This window comes from Podarcis liolepis, assembly GCF_965112155.1.
Source record: "Podarcis liolepis genome assembly, chromosome: 16".
Lineage (NCBI taxonomy): Eukaryota > Metazoa > Chordata > Lepidosauria > Squamata > Lacertidae > Podarcis > Podarcis liolepis.
In genome coordinates this window covers 44,996,228-45,017,608 of record NC_139567.1, presented here as the reverse complement: position 1 = coordinate 45,017,608, position 21,381 = coordinate 44,996,228, and the positions used below count along the sequence as shown (strand labels likewise).

Here is a 21,381-nt window from a genome sequence, read left to right as displayed (position 1 = left end):
ACAATCACTTTTGTGACTTTTGTGATTTGTCCCCACAAAACACTTCATCACAGTTTCTTTCTATCTATTCAAAGGGCCTTTGCTGTATGATACCAAACGTAATAATTCACTGATAAATGCATCTGTGTACTGGCTCACTGGGAAAACTTCAGAAATTCATATAGACAGGTGAGCTCAGCTCCTCAGCAGCCCCTCTGCCTGAGGGATAATCCCTGGCATCCTGATACCTGAGTGCCAGACAGGTAGCCATTCCAGAAATACCAAACCCAGATGAAGGCAAAAGGGTGGGATGAACTTGGCTGGGAAACAGGGAAATGTGAATATCTCTTTTGTTCCACTTGATGGGTGTTTGGTGGAGGGCAAGGAGAACCATGGGGCAGGGTCCAGGATGCTCAGATTCCTGCCACCAGACCTCCCCTTTCATGATGTAACCATGATGTAGTTTGGGAGGGGGTGTAACATGGGGATTAGCAGCTAATAAAAGTTTGGGGGCTCTTTTGTTCGGGGCTTCCATCTTGTTCCACCTGGTGGCAGGTGGGAGTCCTGTCACAACAGTCTTCAATCAAGACCAAGCCTACTGGCTGCTGTTTTGCTCTGGTATTCCTGGCTGGTGTCCTTGTTTTTTGTCCAAGGGAGCCCTCAGATTTCTCCGCTAACATATGGAACCAGAGCATTAGTCCATATAATTCAGCATTGCCTAAACTGGCTGGCGTCTCAGGCAGGGGACATTCCCAGCCGCATCAGAACTTGACCCTGGGACCTTCTGTATGCTAAGGCTCCCTCCCCACTTATCCTTCACCTGAAATTCCTCCATTGCAGGGGGGTGAGCTAGATGACCCCTGGGTTCCCGTCCAACGTGACAATTCTATGGTTTCATGACAACCTAAACTCTCTTTGGAGCTGATCAGAAACAGAGCATCATCGGCTAGGTTTTGCTAGCCCAAGGATGGAAAACCGACGAAATACCAGCTAAAGAACAATGGCAAGAGAAAATGATGGAATATGCTGAGATGGCAAAGTTAACTGAAAGACTTGGAAACAAAGACAAGAGAGACTTTAAAGAAGACTGGGAACTACTCATGTTGTACTAACAGAAACAATGTAAAGAAACAGACTCACTAGCAGGATTTGACTAAACACTTACAATGAACAAAATGAATACAGAAATTATTGATATGATAAAATTACAATAATATACAATTTAAAGATTTTAGAATTAAGAGATAAAAAAGCAAGCAAGAGGAGCTAACATGTTAAAGAACAAGAAGAGGAAGTTGAGGGAAGTCGTTGTGGGAGGGCGGGGAATATTTGGGAATTGTATCTTTTGTTTTTTGATGTGGTGTTATTATGATAAAAATGTAAAACTTGATAAAAATCATTTTTAAAAAAGAAAAAGAAACAGAGCATCCCCAATTCCTCTTGAGCCACGGTGGGAAGGGGAGGATGACCAGTCCCTTCTAAACAAAGGCGCATTTCAGGTGAGAGGGCGTCTCTCGCTGGGCAATGGGGAAACCTGGGATCTGGCTCTCCGGCAAGAGGCGTGATGTTAGTGGTCAGTGAGGCGATGTCTCCTCGCTTGGAGTGGCAGCGCAGTTATATAAATCTCCAACTTCCAGAAAGCTGAGCCAGGCCTGCCTTCGTTGTCCTACGCTGGTGTTTCTGCTGATTAGCTAATTGCGTTTATAATTAAATTTCTGGCTCTCTGTTTTGTCTCTGACATATTCCTGGGAATCTGTCAGGTTCTACAACTTGTTTCCTGTGTCATCTTCTGCGGTGAGCAATGGTCTCCCCCAGGAAATGACTTCGGGAGAGCGCTGCGGCCGGATCAGGACAAAGGGGCCCCGTTCCACTCCAGCCAGTGGCCGAGCCCATGTCCCCAAAGAGAAGCAAAAAACTCTGTCGCTTGGGCAAAGACTCCCTGGGAACACAGACCGCTGACCAGTGCCTTCATCTGGTTTTCATCTTACCATTGATTTTACTTATAATAACATCAGAAGAGCCTGCTGGCTAGTAGCCATCAACACCCCCCTCCTCCTCCCTGGATTCAATCCTTTTTTAAAAGCCAACCACTTTGGCTGCCATCCCTGCGTCCTGTGGCAGGGAGTTCCACAGTGTAACGATGCACGGCATCTGTCCTGAATCTTCCAACTGTCGGCTTCATGGGATGCCTGTGAGTTTTGGTGTTACGAGAGAGGGAGGAAAACTTTTCTCTGCGCTTTGCATAATTTTAGACACTTTTATAAATGTCCAGTTCTAGGTTGCTGGCCATTACTGCCTCCTGAATTTTCAAACCATTATTATTAATAATCATGATTGTTAAATGTTTTAAATAGCTGGGTTTTTAACTGATAATTTGTTTATTCTTTTAGTAAACAACTCTGAGGTGTTTGCTGAGTTTTCATTTACAAGCCATTGGAATATAGATTTTGTGAACTGAAATAACAAATTTAAGGTCATATATATATAATGTTCATGGATATGTGGACCACATGTCTGGAGCAGCACAGAAGGACCGCCCTGAAACCATTTTGACTCTCAGACTGACCAAATGTTTTCTCTGCAAGGAGGGAGGGGGTGAGGGAACCTTCCCATTGTCTCAGGAATTGGGTAATCACCATCTCAAAGGAATGGCCAGACTACCAGGAAAGGCAATCAGGTAAGGCATTATCCAATAACCTGACAGACAGGAAAAACAATTCAAATTTCTGTTGCAGACCACCTTTTCTGTGATGTATGTATGATGTATGGAGGGGTGGTCTTGAGCTCCAAGGCAGGGAATTTAAAAGGTCTATATAAGGGCAGGCACACCTTTGTTCAGGGTCTTCCTCCTTTCCTGCGTGTGAAGGGGGCATCTTGTTGCAACAGTTCAATAAAGATCAGGCTTACTAGCTGCTTTGCTTCTCAGTATTCTCTGTTATTTTTTCCTACTGATGGAGAACCTATAAAGGACTCTATAAGGGCTCTTGTGTCCCCCATAAGGGAATGAGGGCAGATGTTGTTTGTTACAGAACTAAACAAATGGAATAACCTCCCTTTGTACTAATCGATCAAGCCAAGCCATTTGCACCCACCCAAGCTAGCTTGCCTTGCAGGGGATTGGCCTAGATGCTCCCGTCCAACGCTACAATTCTGTGCATCTATAAGCCCTTCCAGACCACCTTCTCTGCCTGCCACCCTGCTGGGCACAAAGCGACAAAGCGTCCCTGGCACAAGCAGATTCCCAGCTTGACACTCGCTTTCTCCTCCTGCCTGCCACACACCCTCGCTCGCTCACTGAGCCTGGCAAGAACCCCTTGATCTTTGGAAAGTTATTGGGCTCTTGCAAAACTCTCTCCCTTTTAGAAATCTGGTTCTGCTGAGCGAGGAGAGGCACTTCAAAGCGGCTCAAATTGTGTGCGTACCTTCCCTGCCCCTTTTTACCCCACGGACGTGGGAGTCGGATTGCTGTGTTTCAACTAGAAAAGGGGCCAGTTGCATCACTGCAGTTGCCACCTAAGTGCTGCTTGTCCTTTCCCTCTCTCGCCGTGTATTTTATTCCCAAATTGTGCTCTCCTCCACCCCTTGGCTCTCTCTGCTCCGAGAGCAACGGAGGGATTTCCTTCTCTGCCTTTTTTGGCAAGGATTTGCCCCGTGAGGCTGAGAGTGGAAACATGAGAGAAGGAGAAAGGGCAGGATAGGCAAGTAAGAGGTAACCGGAAAGCTCATAAAATTCTGCCAGGAATGGAGAGAAAAGTTTTCCTCCCTCTCTCGTAACACTGCAACTCGGGGGCATCCAAGAAAACGGAACGTTGGAAGATTTGGGACAGAGAAAAGGAAGCCCTTCTCCACGCAGCGCAGAGTTAAACGGTGGAACTCACTGCCACATGAGGCAGAGATGGCCACCAATCTGGCAGCAAGCTGGCCTCAATGGGCCAGCAGGCTTCCCCCCCCTACATTTTTAGCTGAAATATTGCTTGCTGTTTCTTCTACGATGCCCAATTTTGCTCGAAAAATTCTTTTTCTTGTGTTTGTTGCAAAGAAATCTGGGCACCTCCTGCGAGACTGAAGAAAAACCGACCGATCAAGCCAGGCGGTGCCCAGCATTGGGCAGGTTTCCTGGAAGTGCCTCCTTCTGGAGGAAGTGGTGCGAGGTCTGGTGGGGGGAATCCCCCAGCTCAGGGGCAGAACACCTGCTTTGCATGCAGAAGGTTCAGTCTCCACGAGCGTCTCTGGGAGAGCTTGGAATGTTCCCAATCCGAGTTCCAGGCCTACAGATCTGCAACGATCCATCGCTCGCCACAAGAGCTTACCTTGAAATAAGGGAAGTGTTCCGTCATGAAATTGTAAATCTCGCTGACGGGGAGGCTGCCAGTTTTGCTGTTCTTGAGCGCCATAAATATGAGGATGCTGGTCAAAGGAGAAAAACAAAACACGAAAGGGATGTTAAAGCTTCCTTCAACCTTCAGTTTCTCTGCTTTTGCTTAACAGGGACTAGCAACTTGGCACTCTGGCAGCTGTAGCCCTGCTTACTTCAAGACTGGGTTACTGCAATGTGCCAGATTATAGGGAGAGCGTTGCATGCCAGCCTCACCATTTCCTTCATTTGGTGCAGGGATTTTATTTTCAGTATGAACAGGGCTCCGTTTTTGCACCTACATACACAGCAAAGGCTCCTGTTTCCAAAAAGGTCTTGACTGGGGCACCTGATCTCTCCACCACTTTTAATCGAGATGAGGAGGGCAGGAATAAGGAAAAGCAGGACAGTCCAGGATCAGATCAGAAACCAGGACAGCTGCTGTAATTCCAGGACTGTCCCTGGAAGATCAGGACACTTGGAGGGTACGGTTTAGCTTTGGGTTCGTCTTGCCCCCACAGATGCCCCTTCAGGCACTACTGGCACTACTGCAGGGGCCACATGCCCCCCCTCCTGCATTCGTAAGAACTTGATCATTCAGTGTGGCAGCATCTACACTGCGGAACTCCCTGCCTCTTGATATTAGGGCAGGCGCCTTCGCTGTTCACTTTTGGGAGCCTGTTAAAAACATTCTTTTTTAGACATGGCTGACTGATGCGACTTCTAATCTTAGTCTATTGTCATTTTAACTTTTCAAAGGTCTTAAACTGTAAACCGCTTTGCGGTGTATCTTTTTACAATCAAGCGGGGTGTACGTTTCACGAAACAAATGAGCAAACGCCTCGCATTGCTTGGGAATGACAAGGAATGAAAAAGAGTCTATGCTGTTTTGAGAAGCTCGGTCCACCATCTTGATGCACCCTGGCGTCCAAGTGTCTCCAAATTTAAGCAAAAATCCTGCTCCATGAAAAAACTGGTTGAAATCAAGACAGTTTTGAAAGGTTGTGGGCCGTCTTGATTGAAAATGGCACCCAGTGGTGTCCAACCCTAGAAGAGAACCGGTTCCTTTCTCTCAGGAAAAGTCAGGCAACATGCAGCTCTGATTTCTTAAGAGGCGTCCAATCACATTGCGGATAGGCAAGCTACTTTCCAAAGTATATAGCAGATCGACACAAAGCCTGGCAATAGAAGGATTGATTGGCAAACAGGCTCATCTTATTTTTATTTATTCAATCAATCATTTATATCACAGAATGTCTCCATGGCTTGACTGTAAAAAACAACAACCCTCAAAGCAATTATGAAAAGATAAAATAAGAAAATCAAGAAAAACTTACAGCCATACTTTCAAACATACAGAAAGTTAAAATACGGAGGCAGATTAAAATCAACTCGACTGTCTAGGCATCTGGAAAGGTCTGTCTAAAGAGGAATGTATTTAGCAGGCGCTGAAAAGAGTGCAGCGAAGGCACTTGCTTGACATCAATAGGCAGGGAGTTCCACAGGGCACATGCTGCCACACAAAAATATTGCGTCCTTACCAATGTGGAACAGGGATTATGTGGCACCTGGAACAGAGCCAGTTCGACTGAGCACAGCAGGTCAAGAGGGTCAGGTGAACTTGTCCAACTTGTTAAAGGCTTTATGTCCTAATAGTAACACCCTGAACATGGCCCAGTAGCAGATCAGCAACTGGTGCAGATTTCTGAGTCCAGGTGTGATACTCCCTGTCAGCAGCCGTGCTGCAGCATCCTGCTCTTACGTTGAGGCCCAGTATACCTGAAGGAGCATCTCCACCCCAATCATCCATCCTGGACACTGAGGTCCAGCTCTGAGGGCCTTCTGGCGGTTCCTTCACTGTGAGAAGCCAAGTTACAGGGAACCAGGCAGAGGGCCTTTTCAGTGGTGGCACCCGCCCTGTGGAATGCCCTCCCACCAGATGTCAAGGAAATAAACAACTACCTGACTTTTAGAAGACATCTGAAGGCTGCCCTGTTTAGGGAAGTTTTTAATGTTTGATTTTTTATCGTGGTTTTAATATTCTGTTGGGAGCTACCCAGAGTGGCTGGGGAAACCCAGCCAGATGGGCGGGGTATAAATAATACATTTATTAATTATTATTATTATTAATACTGGAACTCGTTGGGGGCACCCCACGCAGCTGGACGTTTGGAGGTTCAGGACAGACCACAGCTTGCAGTTGAGCACTGAGGCCTCTTGTGCTTGAGTCCTGCTGGTGGGTTTCCTACCTGCATCTGCTTAGTCAGTGGCTGGTTCTGACGTTCTTCTGACGTCCTCATGGAACCTCCAGGTGCAGAGGCAGTCTATCCAGATCCCTCTGTTCTGTGGGGCATTTGTGAGAACAGGGTGCCGGACACAATGGGCCTTCGGGAAGGCTATTGGCTAGGATCACGACAGAGCCTCCAGGCACAGGGGCAGCCTACCACCAATTGCCAACTGCAAGACGGGACGAGGCTGTGGCACTCAGGGGTCCTTCTTGTGGGCTTCTGGTGGCCACTGTGTGAACAGGGTGCTGGCCTGGTTAGCCCCCTTTGGTAGCCAGGCCTCTTCTCGTGGAACCTCCAGGTCCAGAGCAGACTATCGTGAGTCCTAGGTTCTTGGGGGTATTTGGCCACTGTGAGGACAGGATGGGTGGCCTGGTCTGGCAGGCTCTTCTGATGTCCTTTTAGACATCACTCCAAAAATCGAAGAGAAAAATCCGAATTTCTCTTTTTTCACCAGCCATTATCTACTGATGCTTTCCATTATGTTTTTATGGATCGTTTTATTGATCTTGCTAGTCTGTCTGTTTTAAGATGCCTTGGGGGGGATCTTACGAAAGAGCAGGTTCTAAGCATCCCAATGAGGAAATAAAAAGAAGGTGCAAAGGCTTACCTGTAGGAGTAGATGGGCTTAGGGAACAGGGGCTGGTGAGGCTCTTGGCTGCTCTGCGGGGCGATGCGTTGGTAGGGGTACTGCGAGCTGGAGATGTAGGAGAACGAGTAGCTGTTCCCTGCAGGATACTAGGGACACAAGGAGACGAGAGATGGACCTTCATTGTATCAAAGGCTAGAGTGCAAAAAACCAAAACAAACTCCAAGAGATTTACAGAAAGGATAACACAATGAACCCATCAGTTTTTAAAAAAACACAACACAGGTAAACTACTATTTAAAACATTTATAGAATTGTAGTGTTGGAAGTCTGACCCGCTGCAATGCAGGGATTACAGCTACGGAATCCCCAACCAAAAATAATTAAAATCAAAATTGCTGCATGAACCTCCATCAACGGAAGTAAAGTCACAAAGAGCTTATGAAGGCGGCCAGCCCAGGCCCTGGTCTGCAGCCACCATGACTAGTAGCCTTTGCTAGCCCTCTCCTCCTCCACGAACTTGTCTTTTAAAGCCATCTAGCTTGGTGGCCCTCGCTGCCTCCATGTGGGAGGGAGTTCCACAGTCCATCCATGTGCTAACTCCTTGTACTCTGTAAAAGAACACCGAGGGTTCTGCGTCTCATTATCCATGATTAGTGTTCCTGAAGGAGCAGCCTTCCCGTTGCCTTTACACATATCTAAGGGAACAGGGAGAGCCCTTCTCAAGGCCGAGGGAGCCCAGGCTGCTGGAGGGGAGGGAGGCGGCCCCAGGAGCCGAGCCCAGAAAGCTCTTGGGCAGCCAGGGAAGATGCTGTCTTGTCTTGTGGGCGATATTCTGCTCTCTGCAGCCCGTCCTGGGGAGATTTACCTGTGGAAGCTGCAAAGCCCTACAGAGGAATATTAATGGCAAGGAGATGGTGTGCCCTTTAAATGTTGCTGTACTAGCTCCGGGCAGCCAGCATGCCCAATGGTTAGGGATGATCAAGGGAACAGAGGGACTCCCCGATGTGGAAAGTTTGGGGCATTTTAGGCAAGTGAGGTGACACGACAGGAATTTATAAAGTTCTGGAGGGCAAGGAGAAAGCAGACAGAGGTGATTTTTTCTCCCACTCATAACATTGGAACTCTGATGAAGCTGAAGGTTAGGAGATGCAGGGCAGATGGAAGAAAGTCCTTCGTCACGCAGCACGGAGTTAACCTGTGGAACTCCCTCCCACAGGAGACAGCGAGACATGGTCATTGGTTGCAAGATCCCAGTCAGGGGATGGCAAAGCCTTGCCTAGTTATTGCTATCAGTTTGGGGCTCCAAGGAGCCTAAACGGCTGTTGCTGGACTAGACGGGTCACTTTTGGCTTGATCCAGCAAGGATCAGGTCCAACTTGTGGGTTTCCTGCTCTTAATCTTGGGGCTTGTGGGTTTCCTGCTCTTAATCTTGGGGCTGTGGGCTCAAGCTCCATGTTGGGCGAAAGATTCCTTCCTTGACGTGGGGTAGACTGCATGATGCTCATGGCCCCTTGCAAATCGATGATTCTGTTCTTCGATTGGGGCATCTGGTCAGCCACTGTGAGAAAAGGGTGCTGAACTAGGTGGGCCCCGTTTGGCCTGACCCAACAGAGGTCTTCTGTTGCTCTCGTGGAACCTCCAGGCCTAGTGGCAGTCTATCTGGATTCCTAGGCTATTTGGCCATGGTGAGGCTGGGCCAGAAGGGCCACTGGTCTGATCAAGTGGAGCTTTTCTGGTGCGCTTGGGGGTCAGACCATGTGCCAGGGCTTTTCTTGGCATCTTGGGCCACATCCTGCCCTCCAGTGAGGCTCCAGGGGTCACCTGCCCCACCCTGCTCACCTGCGGTTCTGGGGCCAGGCGAGGAAGTTCTTTGCTCTGCAATTCCGATTTTATTGGTTTCAGTCTCTCCTTCAGAAGTTGGGGAAGGAGCTGGCGGAGGTGTCCTCATTACGGGCTGTTTTGAAAGGCCATTTCTGTTTTATGAGTTTCAAGGCAGTCGGTGTCAGGTGTGTTATTTCGTTTTTTATAGGCAAATGAAGGACAGCAGAATGGTCCAACCGCCTTTCGGGAGTTTTACGACGGCAAGGCTGGCACCACCGTCCTCGTCAGGCGGCGGGTGGGCAGGTGACTCCAGGCCAGCCAGGAGATGGTTTCTGACTGAGTCAGCCTTGACCCAGCAAAACACGAGGCAAATCCGTTCTGCTGGTCAGGGCCAGAAACGAACGAGGACGCTGACCTCCCTGGATGACGGAGAGCTTGGTCAGGCAGTCAGAGGCCAGGATGCTCTGCGGAAGGAATCCGATGATGGCAACCTGGAAGTGGCTCGTTCTGCTGGATCGGGCCCCTGTTCTGCCTGGTCCAGCATCCTGTTCTCACAGTGGCCGACCAGATGCCTTTTTGGGGAAGCCCACTAGCGGGAGCTGAGTGCGAAAGCAACTCTCGTCTCCTGCACTTTCACGCAACGCATATTCGAGAGCATTGCTGCCTTGGACCATGGGAATAGAGCGGATTCATTGTGACTGGTAGGCACTGAGAGTCTTAGCCTCTGTGGCCCATCCAGTCCAGATCTCCCAATGTGAAACGTGCAAGCAGGATTCGAACACAAGAGCAACTCTCCCCCTCCTGCGGTCTCCAGCATTCTGGTATTCAGAAGCATTTCCTGCCTCCGACCGTGGAAGCCCTCAATAGCTCCCTCCTCCATGAAACGTGTGCAATCCTCTTTCAAAAAGGGTTAGTGATTGTCAGCGTCTCCTGCAGGAAGGAGTTCCGCAGTTCAGCTGCTGCACACTGCAATCTGGGTGCCACTATTGTTGTGGGTGGGGGGTCGCCCCATCCTGTCTTACCTGGTGGAAAGGATGAGAGGGGCAATACATCTGGGGGGCCTGAGGTTGGTAGCAGTAGGGGCTGGTCTGTTCCTCCAACGGTGGGGTCTTCAGCTTGACCTCTGTTTCCTGGTGGATGAGAGAAGAATGTCATGGTGCCATGTTAAAAAAAACCCAAACCCCAAAACCTCAGGTGTGGGAAGCCTGTGTTGGTACTACTCGAAGTGAGAGCTGGACCATGAAGAAGGCTGATTGCTGAAGAATGGATGCTTTTGAATTCTGGTGCTGGAGGAGACTCTTGAGAGTCCCATGGACTGCAAGAAGATCAAACCTCTCCATTCTGAAGGAAATCAGCCCTGAGTGCTCACTGGAAGGACAGATCCTGAAGCTGAGGCTCCAAGACTTTGGCCACCTCATGAGAAGAGAGGACTCCCTGGAAAAGACCCTGATGTTGGGAAAGATGGAGGGCACAAGGAGAAGGGGACGACAGAGGACGAGATGGTGGGACAGTGTTCTCGAAGCTACCAGCATGAGTCTGACCAAACTGCGGGAGGCAGTGGAAGACAGGAGTGCTTGGCGTGCTCTGGTCCAGGGGGTCACAAAGTGGCGGACACGACTAAACAACTCAACAACAACAACAACTACTACTACTCGGAGTAGAGCCACAATGAAATGAACAGGTAGCTTAGATCCATTCGTTCCAAGGGGTCTACCCTGAGGAGTACCAGCAATTGAGCTCATGGACATGAAGGTGAGGGTTGGAAGAATCAGGGCCGATAAAAGGCAGGACTTTTTCATGAACCCCATAAATAAACTGTGGAACTCACTCCAGCAGGAGGTCAACTGGGATGGCTTTAAAAGTTCAAGCAAATTCATGGAAAAAGAGAGGGCTATCGATGGCTTTGGGGCTTTGAAATTCTGAATCGTGTCATGCAAAATAAAAATTGCAAGCCTAATGCATATATTAGGGGAAAGTGGCTGCCAAATTTTTATGTGAGTTAAAATAAAGCTCAAAGATGTGTTCTGTTAGTGGAAACGGCTTTCTGGGAAATGTGTTTATGTAGAAAAGTGTCTATTGGGAGAAAAAGGCACAGAAATGTAGTGTTTTTTTTAGTATTTAAAAAATTGCAAGCTGATGAAGAAATGAAGCAAATTGGGCTGAAAGATGGAAAAATGAAAAACTGAAACGTCTAGATTCTTCCACCCTAATGTTATGAGTTTGGGGGAAGTAGACTGTATGCAAAGACCCTTCTAATCCCTGCATCCAGCAAGTGTTAAACTCCAATGAAGGCTCCTAATTCTTGGAATAGCCAGACTAGCCTCCTGGTGATGTGCAAAGGGATGGGCAGTAATGTGACCTAGAAGTAAAACAGCAACCGGGGGAAAGAGCCACAGCAACGTTTGAGAGCCATATTTGATTTCTGTTTGACTGCTGCTATGGGAGCAGCAAGACCATTTTTGGGTGTAACAACAACAACAATAATAATAATATTTATACCCCACCCAACTGGCTGGGTTTCCCCAGCCACTCTGGGCGGCTTCCAACAAAATATTAAAATAGAATAGTCCGTCAAACATTAAAAGCTTCCCTAAATTGCTGGAAACTCCCCCAGGTTGTATATATGTGTAAACAAGCCATATTATTATTAATAATAATAATAGAATTTATATACCGCCCGATGCAAGGAGGTCTTAGGGCAGTTCACAGAATAAAATCAAAATATAAAACCACAAAATACATAATCAAAATAAAGACAACAACCCAATAATTCTCCATCCCCCAAAAGAAACAGCAACCACATTTCAAAAGGGCATAGGATGTCAATCAAATCAACCAAAGGCCTGGTTAAAAAGGAAGGTTTTTGCCTGGCGCTTGAAGTGTAAAATGAAGGCACCAGGTGAACTTCCCTGGGGAGAAGCCTTCCACAGATGGGGAGCCACTGCAGAGAAGGCCCTGCTCTCATGTTGCCACCCTCTGAACCTTTTGAGAAGGTGGCGCATGAAGAAGGGCCTCGGAAGATGATCTCAGGGTCTGGGTAGGTTCATCTGGAAAGAGGCGCTCCTTGAGATACTGTGACCCTGAGCCCTTTAAGGCTTTATAGGTCAAAACCAGCACTTTGAACTGAGCCTGGAAACTGATTGGTAGCCAGTGCGGTCAGACTAGGATCGCCAATGTAATGTGCTCAAACCGCCTTGTTCCGGTGAGCAACCTGGCCATCGAATTCTGCACCAGCTAAAGTTCCCAAATCGTCTTCAGAGACATATATCATAAAGACACCACAGTCTCCGCTCTGCTTCATTTCCAAAAGGAAACACAAATGGTGGGACCCCAGAATCTCGCACTGGTCAGAAACTGGGGTGCCATTCAACAATAACAGGATCAGAAGCAGGTAGCAGCGGGATGAGGCCAGAGGGGGACCCTCTAGTCCAGACTTCCTTGAACTCGGCCCTCCAGATGTTTTGAGACTACAATTCCCATCATCCCTGACCACTGGGTCCTGCTAGCTTGGGATCATGGGAGTTGTAGGCCAAAAACATCTGGAGGGCTGAGTTTGAGGAAGCCTGTGTCTAGTCTAACCTCCTCTCCTCATCTGGGGCCACCCAGATGCCCCCAAACAAAAACCACAAGCCGGACACAAGAGCCCTCTTCCTTCGCTCGGTTCCCAGAAACTGGAATTCAGAGGCATTTCCTTCCACCGGTTGTGGAGGCAGAGTGCGGCCATCCCCGCTAACCCTCTTTTAAAGCCATCCAAGATGGTGGCCGTCAACACCGCCTGGTTTGGGGAAGAAACGGCAATTGGGTTTTCTGCACATTGACATTTGTTCCCATCTAGCAGGTTTTCCAAAGGCAAAACCGCAAATTGAATAATGCAACAATAACAAAAATAATACATAGTAGGTAAAGAAGTTGCAGACGTGTGGAGGGAAGTCCTGGGCTGCAGGGAGGGAGGTGAATGGATTAACCGAAATTGTTAAAGATTGGTATAGCGTTTAAGAGATTTAAATTTTCATTAAGATTCTATAAGGAAAGCAGAAAGCAGCGAGAAATATCAAGTAAAGGTATCAGAGGAGGAGCTCAGTGTAAATGAAAACATGAGACTTATGGTTTTGTTACATATGATATTATTTTGGAGTTGCCTGCTTATTTTGGAGTTGTTTGTTGTAAAGAATGTATATAAAGAAGGTACAGGGTTATAAAGACCAGGACTAGCCGCCTGAGAAACAGTTTCTACCCAAATGCAATTCTGGTTTTAAACGCAGTATAAGGAGTCTCTATAGTATATTGCATTTTAAAATGGGGTTTCAGAGTTTTTAGGGTGTTTTGAATGTCTTATGTAGATTTTTCAATTTCATTGTTCTGTATGGGACAATGACAATAAACAGAATATATCGTGTGTGAATAATTTTTTTAAAAAAAATGGGGGGGAGCAAAAAAGCAAGAAGAAGAAGAAAAGAAAAGGAAGGCCGCTCGGACTCCTGCTTTCTAGGCATGGATGGGGCAAGCGGGAGGAGCCCAGAGATTGGTCGCTGGGAAAGGGCCAGCGGACTCTTTGGTGTCTCTAAGAAACACCTTTCGCACTGATTCTGCTGCAGTTGCAGCCGGAATGTACTGTACAGAGAAGGCTTGGCTGCTGGCGACTCCTTTGCAATCCTGTGCAACTCCAGAATGCGTCTTGCCAGCCAGGAGACCTTGTGACTGTTACACCTCTAATTAAAGCAGCAAGTGATTTTAAAATGTCTTAATTAATGGGTATAACGCATCTCTTTTCCTCTCTTTTCTTTGGCCAGTCTGCAGAGCCTAAGACCGAAAGTTAAACAGAGAGAGGAGTGTGTGGATGTGCTGCTTTCGGGGGTGATCTCCTTGAAACAGCTTTGGGCGCCTCAGAAGACCAGAAGAGGAGCCTGCAGGATCAGGCCAGGGGGAGCCTCCCTGGTCCAGCCTCCTGCTCTCATGGTGGCCAACCAGTGCCCGTTTTGAGCAGCCTGCCTTCAGGATCCAAACCCTCCAGAAACTGGCATTCAGAAGGGTTGCTGCTTCTCCATGAATTCGCCTAAGCCTCTTTCAAAGCCATCCAAGTTGGTGGCCATCACTGTCTCCCGCAGCAGCAGGGAGTTCCGCAGTTTAACTTTGAGTGAAGAAAGACTTCTCTTTCGTCTCACCGGGACATCCCAGCATTCAGCTTCATGGGATGTCCAGGAATTCTAGTGTTACGAGAGAGGGAGGAAAACTTCTCTCTATCTACTCTCTCCAGGCCAGGTTTATCATTTTACAAACTTAAACCATGTCGCCTCCTAATCACTACTTCTCTAAACTGAAAAGTAGGGGACTCACTTCCTCCCCTCAATCATTTGGCCCTTTTCTGACCCTTTCCAGTGCTACAATATACTTTTGAGGGGAGGCAGCCAGGGCACAAATCCGATCGCACCAGAGATTTGTATTATGATATTGGCAGTTTTCTTTCCAACGTCTTTCCTAATGATCCTTAGCACGGCGTTTGCATTTTTCACGGCTGCCGCACACGGCACTGACATCTCCATTGAGCTGTGCACTTTCTTCACGGCCTGCGCGGTTTTCTATACCTCTGCCATGCGCTGCAACTCTCAGACGCTTCGACTTCACCCCCAAAGGGACACTCCTCCATTGTCTGCCGAGACAGACGGAGGCCAGCGATCATCTTGCGTCTTCCTTGACTCTTAGAAAGCCTTAAATGCTGCAACCCTTTCCCCATCCCTTTGATCATTTTGGTGGATGTAATAACTGTAAAAAAAAAATTATCCAGAAGGGACCCTGAGGGTCATCCAGTCCAACCCGCTGCAATCACAGCTGAAGAATCCCTGGCAGGTGGCCACCCAACCTCTGCTTCAAAACCTCCAAGGAAGGAGAGTGCGCCACCTTCTGAGGTCATGGAAGCATAGAACCGTGGAGTGGGGACCCCCGAGCATAACCTAATTTGAACCCACCTCCTAAGGAATGCCGCCATTTAATTAGAACGAGCCCAACTCACCATAGCCTGGGGGTGATGTTCCTGCCCAGGGTTGCAATACTGCAGGCCGTTGCACCAGGCTGGCTCGGAGGAGAGGCTGGGAAGGTGTCCCAGATACATCTCTGCCTCCCTGGTCATGGTGGGCCCACACATCTCCTCAAAGCCCTCCATGCTGGCTGCCTTGAACAGGTGTCCGTCCATGGCCAGGGCCTGCTGAGCTTCTGGGAAGGTCTCCTCCGGGAACTGCCTCTTGTAAGGGTGGAAAGGGCTGTTGCGGAGGGAGCTCTTGAACCGGCCACAGGTGCCGGCCGCGCTCTCCTCGTAGCTGTAGCGCCTGAACTTCTCGGCGGCGCCGGAAGGGACCTTGAAGGCTTCCTGCTCAGCCGGGGCACCTTGGCCGGCGGAGAACCTCCCGTAGATGTGTTCGGGGGGCGGGGAGGAGGTGCTGGAGCTCGGGGAGGACTCCGAGTGCGTCCTCTCGGCCCGGGGCTCGCCATCATACGACGGGCAGCAGAAGCCGGGGGTCTCCTGGAAGCAGAGGCATAGCAAGGTCAGGGGGTACCCGGTGCAATTTTCTTTTTTGTTAACCCCCACATTGCAATTTTTGGGAATGTTGCCCAGAGGTGTTGAGCTTTTTAAAGGGAGGGTTGGTGCAAAACAGATACAGTGGTACCTCGGGTTACAGACGCTTCAGGTTACAGACTCCGCTAACCCAGAAATAGTACCTTGGGTTAAGAACTTCACTTCAGGATGAGAACAGAAATCGTGTGGTGGCAGCACAGCGAGAGGCCCTTTAGCTAAAGTGGTGCTTCAGGTTAAGAACAGTTGCAGGTTAAGAATGGACCTCCGGAACGAATTAAGTACTTAACCTGAGGTACCACTGTACACCCACAGATCACGCAAATCCGACTGGCGATCACATGGAACCGTATCAGCGCCACCAGATGGGGGTGCAAGCATTGCCCGCCGGGAGTGCCAGCGCCGGCCGCTTGGGGGTGGGAACCCCACCGGCCAGGGGTGCCAGGCTGATCGCTGGCCGTATTTGCATGATCAGCAGACGGATTATCCCAATGACGATCGCGCCAATCACAAAAATCCACCTGCTCGGGGTGCAAGTGCCGCCATGACGATCCACCCCGAGGGATTTTGTCACCCCTCCCAGGCATGGCACCTGGGATGAACCGCACCCCCCTTGCGCTGCCCCTGCCTGAAAGCCACCAAACACCTTTGGGGAGGGTTAGGTCACTGTGAGAGCAGATACCGGGCAGGTAGAAGGTCCCAGGTTCTTTCCCCAATGGCATCACAAGGTAGGGAGTCCCGGCCTACCCAGGCAATAACTCCTCATCCAGTCTATCCCCCCCCAAAACCCCCCAAACCCAGCTGGGCACTATTCCCAACCATCCCTACAAGATAAGTAAGTCAAACTCTATGGTGAGCACACCATAAACTCCACAGGCAAAACACCCCCGAGACCTAGGGGAGATTCCTGACTTGGGCAGGTGAGCCTTGGGGGCCCTTCCATTTTATCCTCACAACAACCAAGGTGAGCTTCACGGCTGAGTGGGGGATTTGAACCCTGGTCTCTCCTGGGCTCTAGTCTGACACTCTAACCACTAGGCAACGCTGGCTCATTATGTGATGTCAACAGACTCCAGCTCCCATCAGCCCCCGTGGCCCCAATGGTCAGGCGGGCTGGGAGCTGATGTCCAGCAGGAACACCTCTTCTGGATTGACACTGGTCAAGCGGGGAAGAAAACGCACGGCCATTCTCACCTGCGTTGCAGGGGGCTGGACTAAATGGCCTCCGGGGGTCTCTTCTAGGATTCTCACCTGCTGGATGGGGGACCCCGAATTGTCATGGGTCTGCATCCGGTCGCCGCGTGGGTTGCTGTCCAGAGAATCCGAAGGCGAAAAGGTAATGCTAGATTGGTCTTGGAGCAGTGAAACCATCACCGGCGCCAGCCAAGAATCCTGTTTCAACAGAGAAAAACAGCCAGCCGGGGAAATAAATACATGACCTCAGATGAATTGGAGACTTTCTGAGCTTCACAACAGGATTCACTTCAGTGCCTCTGATCCCAAGGAAAGGAGCTGGGCTTCCATCTCCCTGAAATCAAGAGGATGGCTGTCGCCGGTCCTGTTGCTTTTGACGGGACAAGGGGGTGAATTTTCGCTCAGTTGTTCATCTGCCAGGTGGTGGGTTCAGGAGGTAAGAAGAGGCTGCTGGATCAGGCCCATGGCCCATCTAGTCCAGCATCCTGTTCTCACAGTCGTCAAATGCCCATCAGTACCTAGGACTCGGGAGAGACTGCCTCTGGGAATGGAGGCTCCATAAGTGCACCAGGAGAGCCTTTCTGGATCAGGCCACTTGCCCACCTCACAGGGGGGCAGCCCCATGCCCCAAAGGGAAGTCCCCTAGCAGGATCCAAGCACAAGCAACTGGGATACAGAAGCATCACTGCCTCCAGCTGGGGAGGCAGAGCTGAGCCATCATGCCTAGCAGCCATCAAGACTCATCTCCTCCTCCATGAATTTGTCCAATTCCCTTTTAAAGCCACCCAGGTTGGCGGCTATCACTGCCTTCTGTGGGAGGGAGTTCCACAGTCCAACTCTTCTCTGCACGAAGGAGGTCTTTCTTTCCCCGGTCCTGAATATTCAGGGGGTGACTCTGCCTTGTAACTTTGTGCGAGCGGAATAAAAGGATTTCCCTATCCACTTTCCATCAAAGGGCCATACAAGAGAGCATATAAATAGAGCAAAAGCCCACCATTGCCACCTGCAGAAGCCCACAACCCTGGCCAGACAAGCGGCTTTGAATCCCCCAGAACTGCCTACTTCTTGATATTTAAGAAGAGTTGGCTCCGGCGACTTTGAGCTCTCCTTTGCGAAACCTGGGATGGAAAGGCGACTGCTTGACGGCTCTTGTGAGGGGAGCAGAATGCAGCCGGCACCTCTGACAACCCAGAGAGGCACCTGCAAACTTTTTTTATTTCGCCTGGAATGCCTTCCTCGCAATCTCTGAACCTCCCGGGGCTTTTACACCCGGTTTCCGTTGCTGATCCCCCTGGGCGGCAAACATTTCAGCAGAACTTACTCATGATAAAACATCCTTTTCCCCCCACCCCCACCCCCCTTTGAACTACAAAAGAGACTTTTTAGCATTTTTACAACCCTGCCTCTTTGTTTAATCCGAAACTGATAGATGAGGCTGGAACTTCCAGAGATAAACCCTTTGGGTGCAAAATCTGGGCGAAAGTGGCGGGAGACTGACAGGGCCCACGAGGAGGGCGCCCCAGATTTCTTGGGGCCACAGCAGGGCAGTTTGGTTTTGCTTGGTTTCTACATCTGCTTGTAACCTTTCTAAACAAAAATCCGGATGGAGATTCATCAGCATTTTCTGTGCAAATTTCTCCTCAATGTACACATGCACACATTTTACTTAATATATGGATTTTTGAAAGAACCTCCCCCAGAAGCATCCTTTAACTTATTTCCTCTAATAACACACATTTCTCTCCCCCACTTCGCTGGAAAACCACACCACAATGTTTGGGGGAATGCAACTGTTACGAGACAGCTGCATTCACACGTTCAGTTTGTTTTCAGGTTGCGAACCGAGTGAATCTCTCTCTGCTCCCTAACAAAAACGCCCAAGGGCCCGGCCCTCTCCTTTGCCTAGATTTGACGCTCTGGGGTTTTCCACAGGGAACTTATTTCATTTCACTCGCCACACTCCTGTTTGCAAGGATGAGTGCTTTGTAAATAACAAGTTAATGAGGCATTTATGCAATTGATAAGAGAAGATGGCACCGCCTTAAAATTAGGAAAAGGGGAAAAGGAAAAAAAACCCAGACGTGAATGCTAGAAAACTCAATGGAACTGTGGTAAGGGCAACCAGATTTGTAAGCCTCATCTACCTTCCTAACAGTCAATTTTAAAATTATTATTATTATTATTATTATTATTATTATTATTATGATGATGCAAGAGGACTGGAGAAATCCATGGAAGAGGAGAGGGCTATCGATGCCAACAATGGCTCTTCTCCACAGTCGGAAGCAGTGCGCTTCTGAACAGGGATCTGGGACAGCGGCATGTGGTGAAATATTGAGTAGGGGGACAAGTCAGGGCTGCCAGAGGTTCCAGCTTGCGAGGGCAATTGTGGGGGCTGATGTCCCACACGTGTGGCATCCCGATGTCCTGTGGTTGCGCGCATGAGCAATGTGCCTCCCTTCCTAAGCCAGGACTTTGGGCAAGAGGCACCAGGCTTTAATACTTTAATACTCTAATTTAGCAGGGACATTTAGGGGACCAGCCTCACCCCCCCCCCTAGTCCACTGACTGCATGCGACTGGTCTGGAAACCGCAGGAGGCGAGAGGGCCCTTGGGCTCAAATCCTGCTTGCAGGTTTCCCAATAGAGGCACCTGACCGGTTGGCCACCATGAAAACAGGATGCTGGAGTCGGGGGTCCCCTTTGGCCGGATCCAGCAATGGGTGCATCCCCCCAAGGTTTAAGGCAAGCAGCATCACAGCTCCCACCTATTGCTGGCCTACAGCACGGGCTGCATAGCATATTTTCAGGTCCCATTCTCAGCATCTCTCATCAAGTGCGTCTCCTGTTTGTGCAAAGGTGACCAGAACCGCGCAAGCTCTTCCAAACGAGGTCGCGCCATAGATTCACATAATGGCACTGCGGTATTTTCCCAGGGTTTGGAGGCGCAGCCCCACTTAGGAGAGCAAAGGCATGGCTGCTTGAGTTTCTAGCGGGACAGATGGCAGCCAGCCAAGGCTGAGATTGCTCCTGACCAACGACCAAAGCCCCGTGTCTCCGCCGCGCTCTGCCAATGGTGCGTGGCCCTCGCCACTTCCCCTCGGATTAGATGCCTGCTTTGAAAAAATCAAGGGAGTGGAAAGCGCTTGGAGAGGCGACGCTGGCCAAGCTCCTTCGCTGGCGTGACTGACGGGTCCCGTCAGCGAGCCAGGCCTGGACCCGGCCCCCGTTTCCTTCTCGCTCTTGGATTCCCGAGGGCCGCTATTCTGGCGACACCTCTTTGCCGCTCGCGCCTCTTGCACCGCTGCTGCGCCGGATGCCAGGTGCTGCTGCTGCTCCCGAGCAGGCCTCCCGTGTCCCCGGAGGCGGAGATCAACTTTCACTGGAAGGCGGCGTGTTGGATGATCCCCAATTCGTAATTCATCCTCTGCTCTACATGCCTCCGAGGAGGTGCGTGATCCCAGGTTGACACCGGTGTTTCTGATCTTCCCCCTTCTCCCCCACCCCTTCCCCAAAGCACTAAATCACCCTCTTCCCAACCCCCCTTCCTTCCTTCTGGGATTCACTCCGGTGCCTCTTGGTTCGAGAAAGAGCCAGAGCGTTGGAAGAGGAACCCAAATCACCTCCACACCAGGATTCTTTAGCTGGGAGATCCTGGCGGGTCCCTTCCATCTCCACAATCCTCTGATTCTAGATGGTACCACCACCATCAAGTTGCATCTCATTTCCTCATTTATTGCGTTTTTCTCCCAGGAGCAGGAGGGGGAACACGTGATTCTTCTCCTCATCCTTTAATCCCTCCAACAGCCCCGCGAGGTAGCTCAGGTGGAGAGGCAATAACTTGAGCCAGGCTCACCCAGTGGGAGCTTCGTGGCTGAGCGGCAGGATTCGAACCCTGCTCTCTCCCCAGGCCTTAGCCTGACCCTCTAACCACTACACCGCACTGTCTCTCTAGCAAAGAGTGTGGCTGGAGAACCAGGCAGACGGCCTTGTGGGATCAGCAAGGGAGGTTCCGTGGCAGGAGAGATAAGAGCCTCGAGAGCAGCCACAAAAGAAACCACGGCAGATTCCCTTTTTTGCAGCCACAGCAACACCGGCTCCGCGTGACCTCAGCTTTGTGCGGCACCTTTGAGTCTTCCAGGGTGGGGCTCAGGGGTTGAGTCAGCAGCTGGGAGGGGACGGGCCCAGGAGGGCGAGGTGGGGGAATGGCTGGCCTCTGGATTCCTGAGTCAAAACACCTTGTCTCTGATCTCCATCAGATCCTGATTGCGGCAGGTTTGGCCCACAAAGTGTGTCTTCCTGCCTGGTGGTGTGAAAGGCTCCTCCTTTGGATTTCCACACGTGCCCAGAACATCCCTGGTGATTTCATGGAATCGTGCAGTCGGAAGGGGCCCCTGAGGGACATCTAGTCCAACCCCCTGCAATTGCAGGAAGCAGAGCTGAAGAATCCCAGACAATCTCTGCTTGAAAACCTCCAAGGAAGGAGAGTCCACCACCTTCCAAGGGAGATCATTCCATTGTTGAACTGTTGAAATTCCTTCCTGATGTTTAGTCAGAAAATCCTTTCTTGCAACTTGAAGCCCTGGGTTTGA

The 21,381-nt window shown here is 49.9% G+C and overlaps 1 protein-coding gene across 4 annotated transcripts in view; it reads right to left on the bottom strand.

Annotated features, from left to right (window-relative positions):
- FOXN1 (forkhead box N1) overlaps window positions 1-21,381 on the bottom strand; it is a 45,575-nt gene that overhangs the window by 6,959 nt on the left and 17,235 nt on the right. For all 4 annotated transcript variants that reach the window (XM_083480245.1, XM_083480244.1, XM_083480242.1 and 1 more), the window contains exons 2-6: window positions 16,848-16,988; window positions 15,039-15,545; window positions 10,054-10,161; window positions 7,229-7,356; window positions 4,290-4,386 (exon numbers count right to left, since the gene is read on the bottom strand). In XM_083480245.1, coding sequence (XP_083336371.1) covers window positions 4,290-4,386; window positions 7,229-7,356; window positions 10,054-10,161; window positions 15,039-15,545; window positions 16,848-16,967 — 960 coding nt within the window. In that variant the 5' untranslated portion in view covers window positions 16,968-16,988. The remainder of the gene's footprint in view (window positions 1-4,289; window positions 4,387-7,228; window positions 7,357-10,053; window positions 10,162-15,038; window positions 15,546-16,847; window positions 16,989-21,381) is intronic.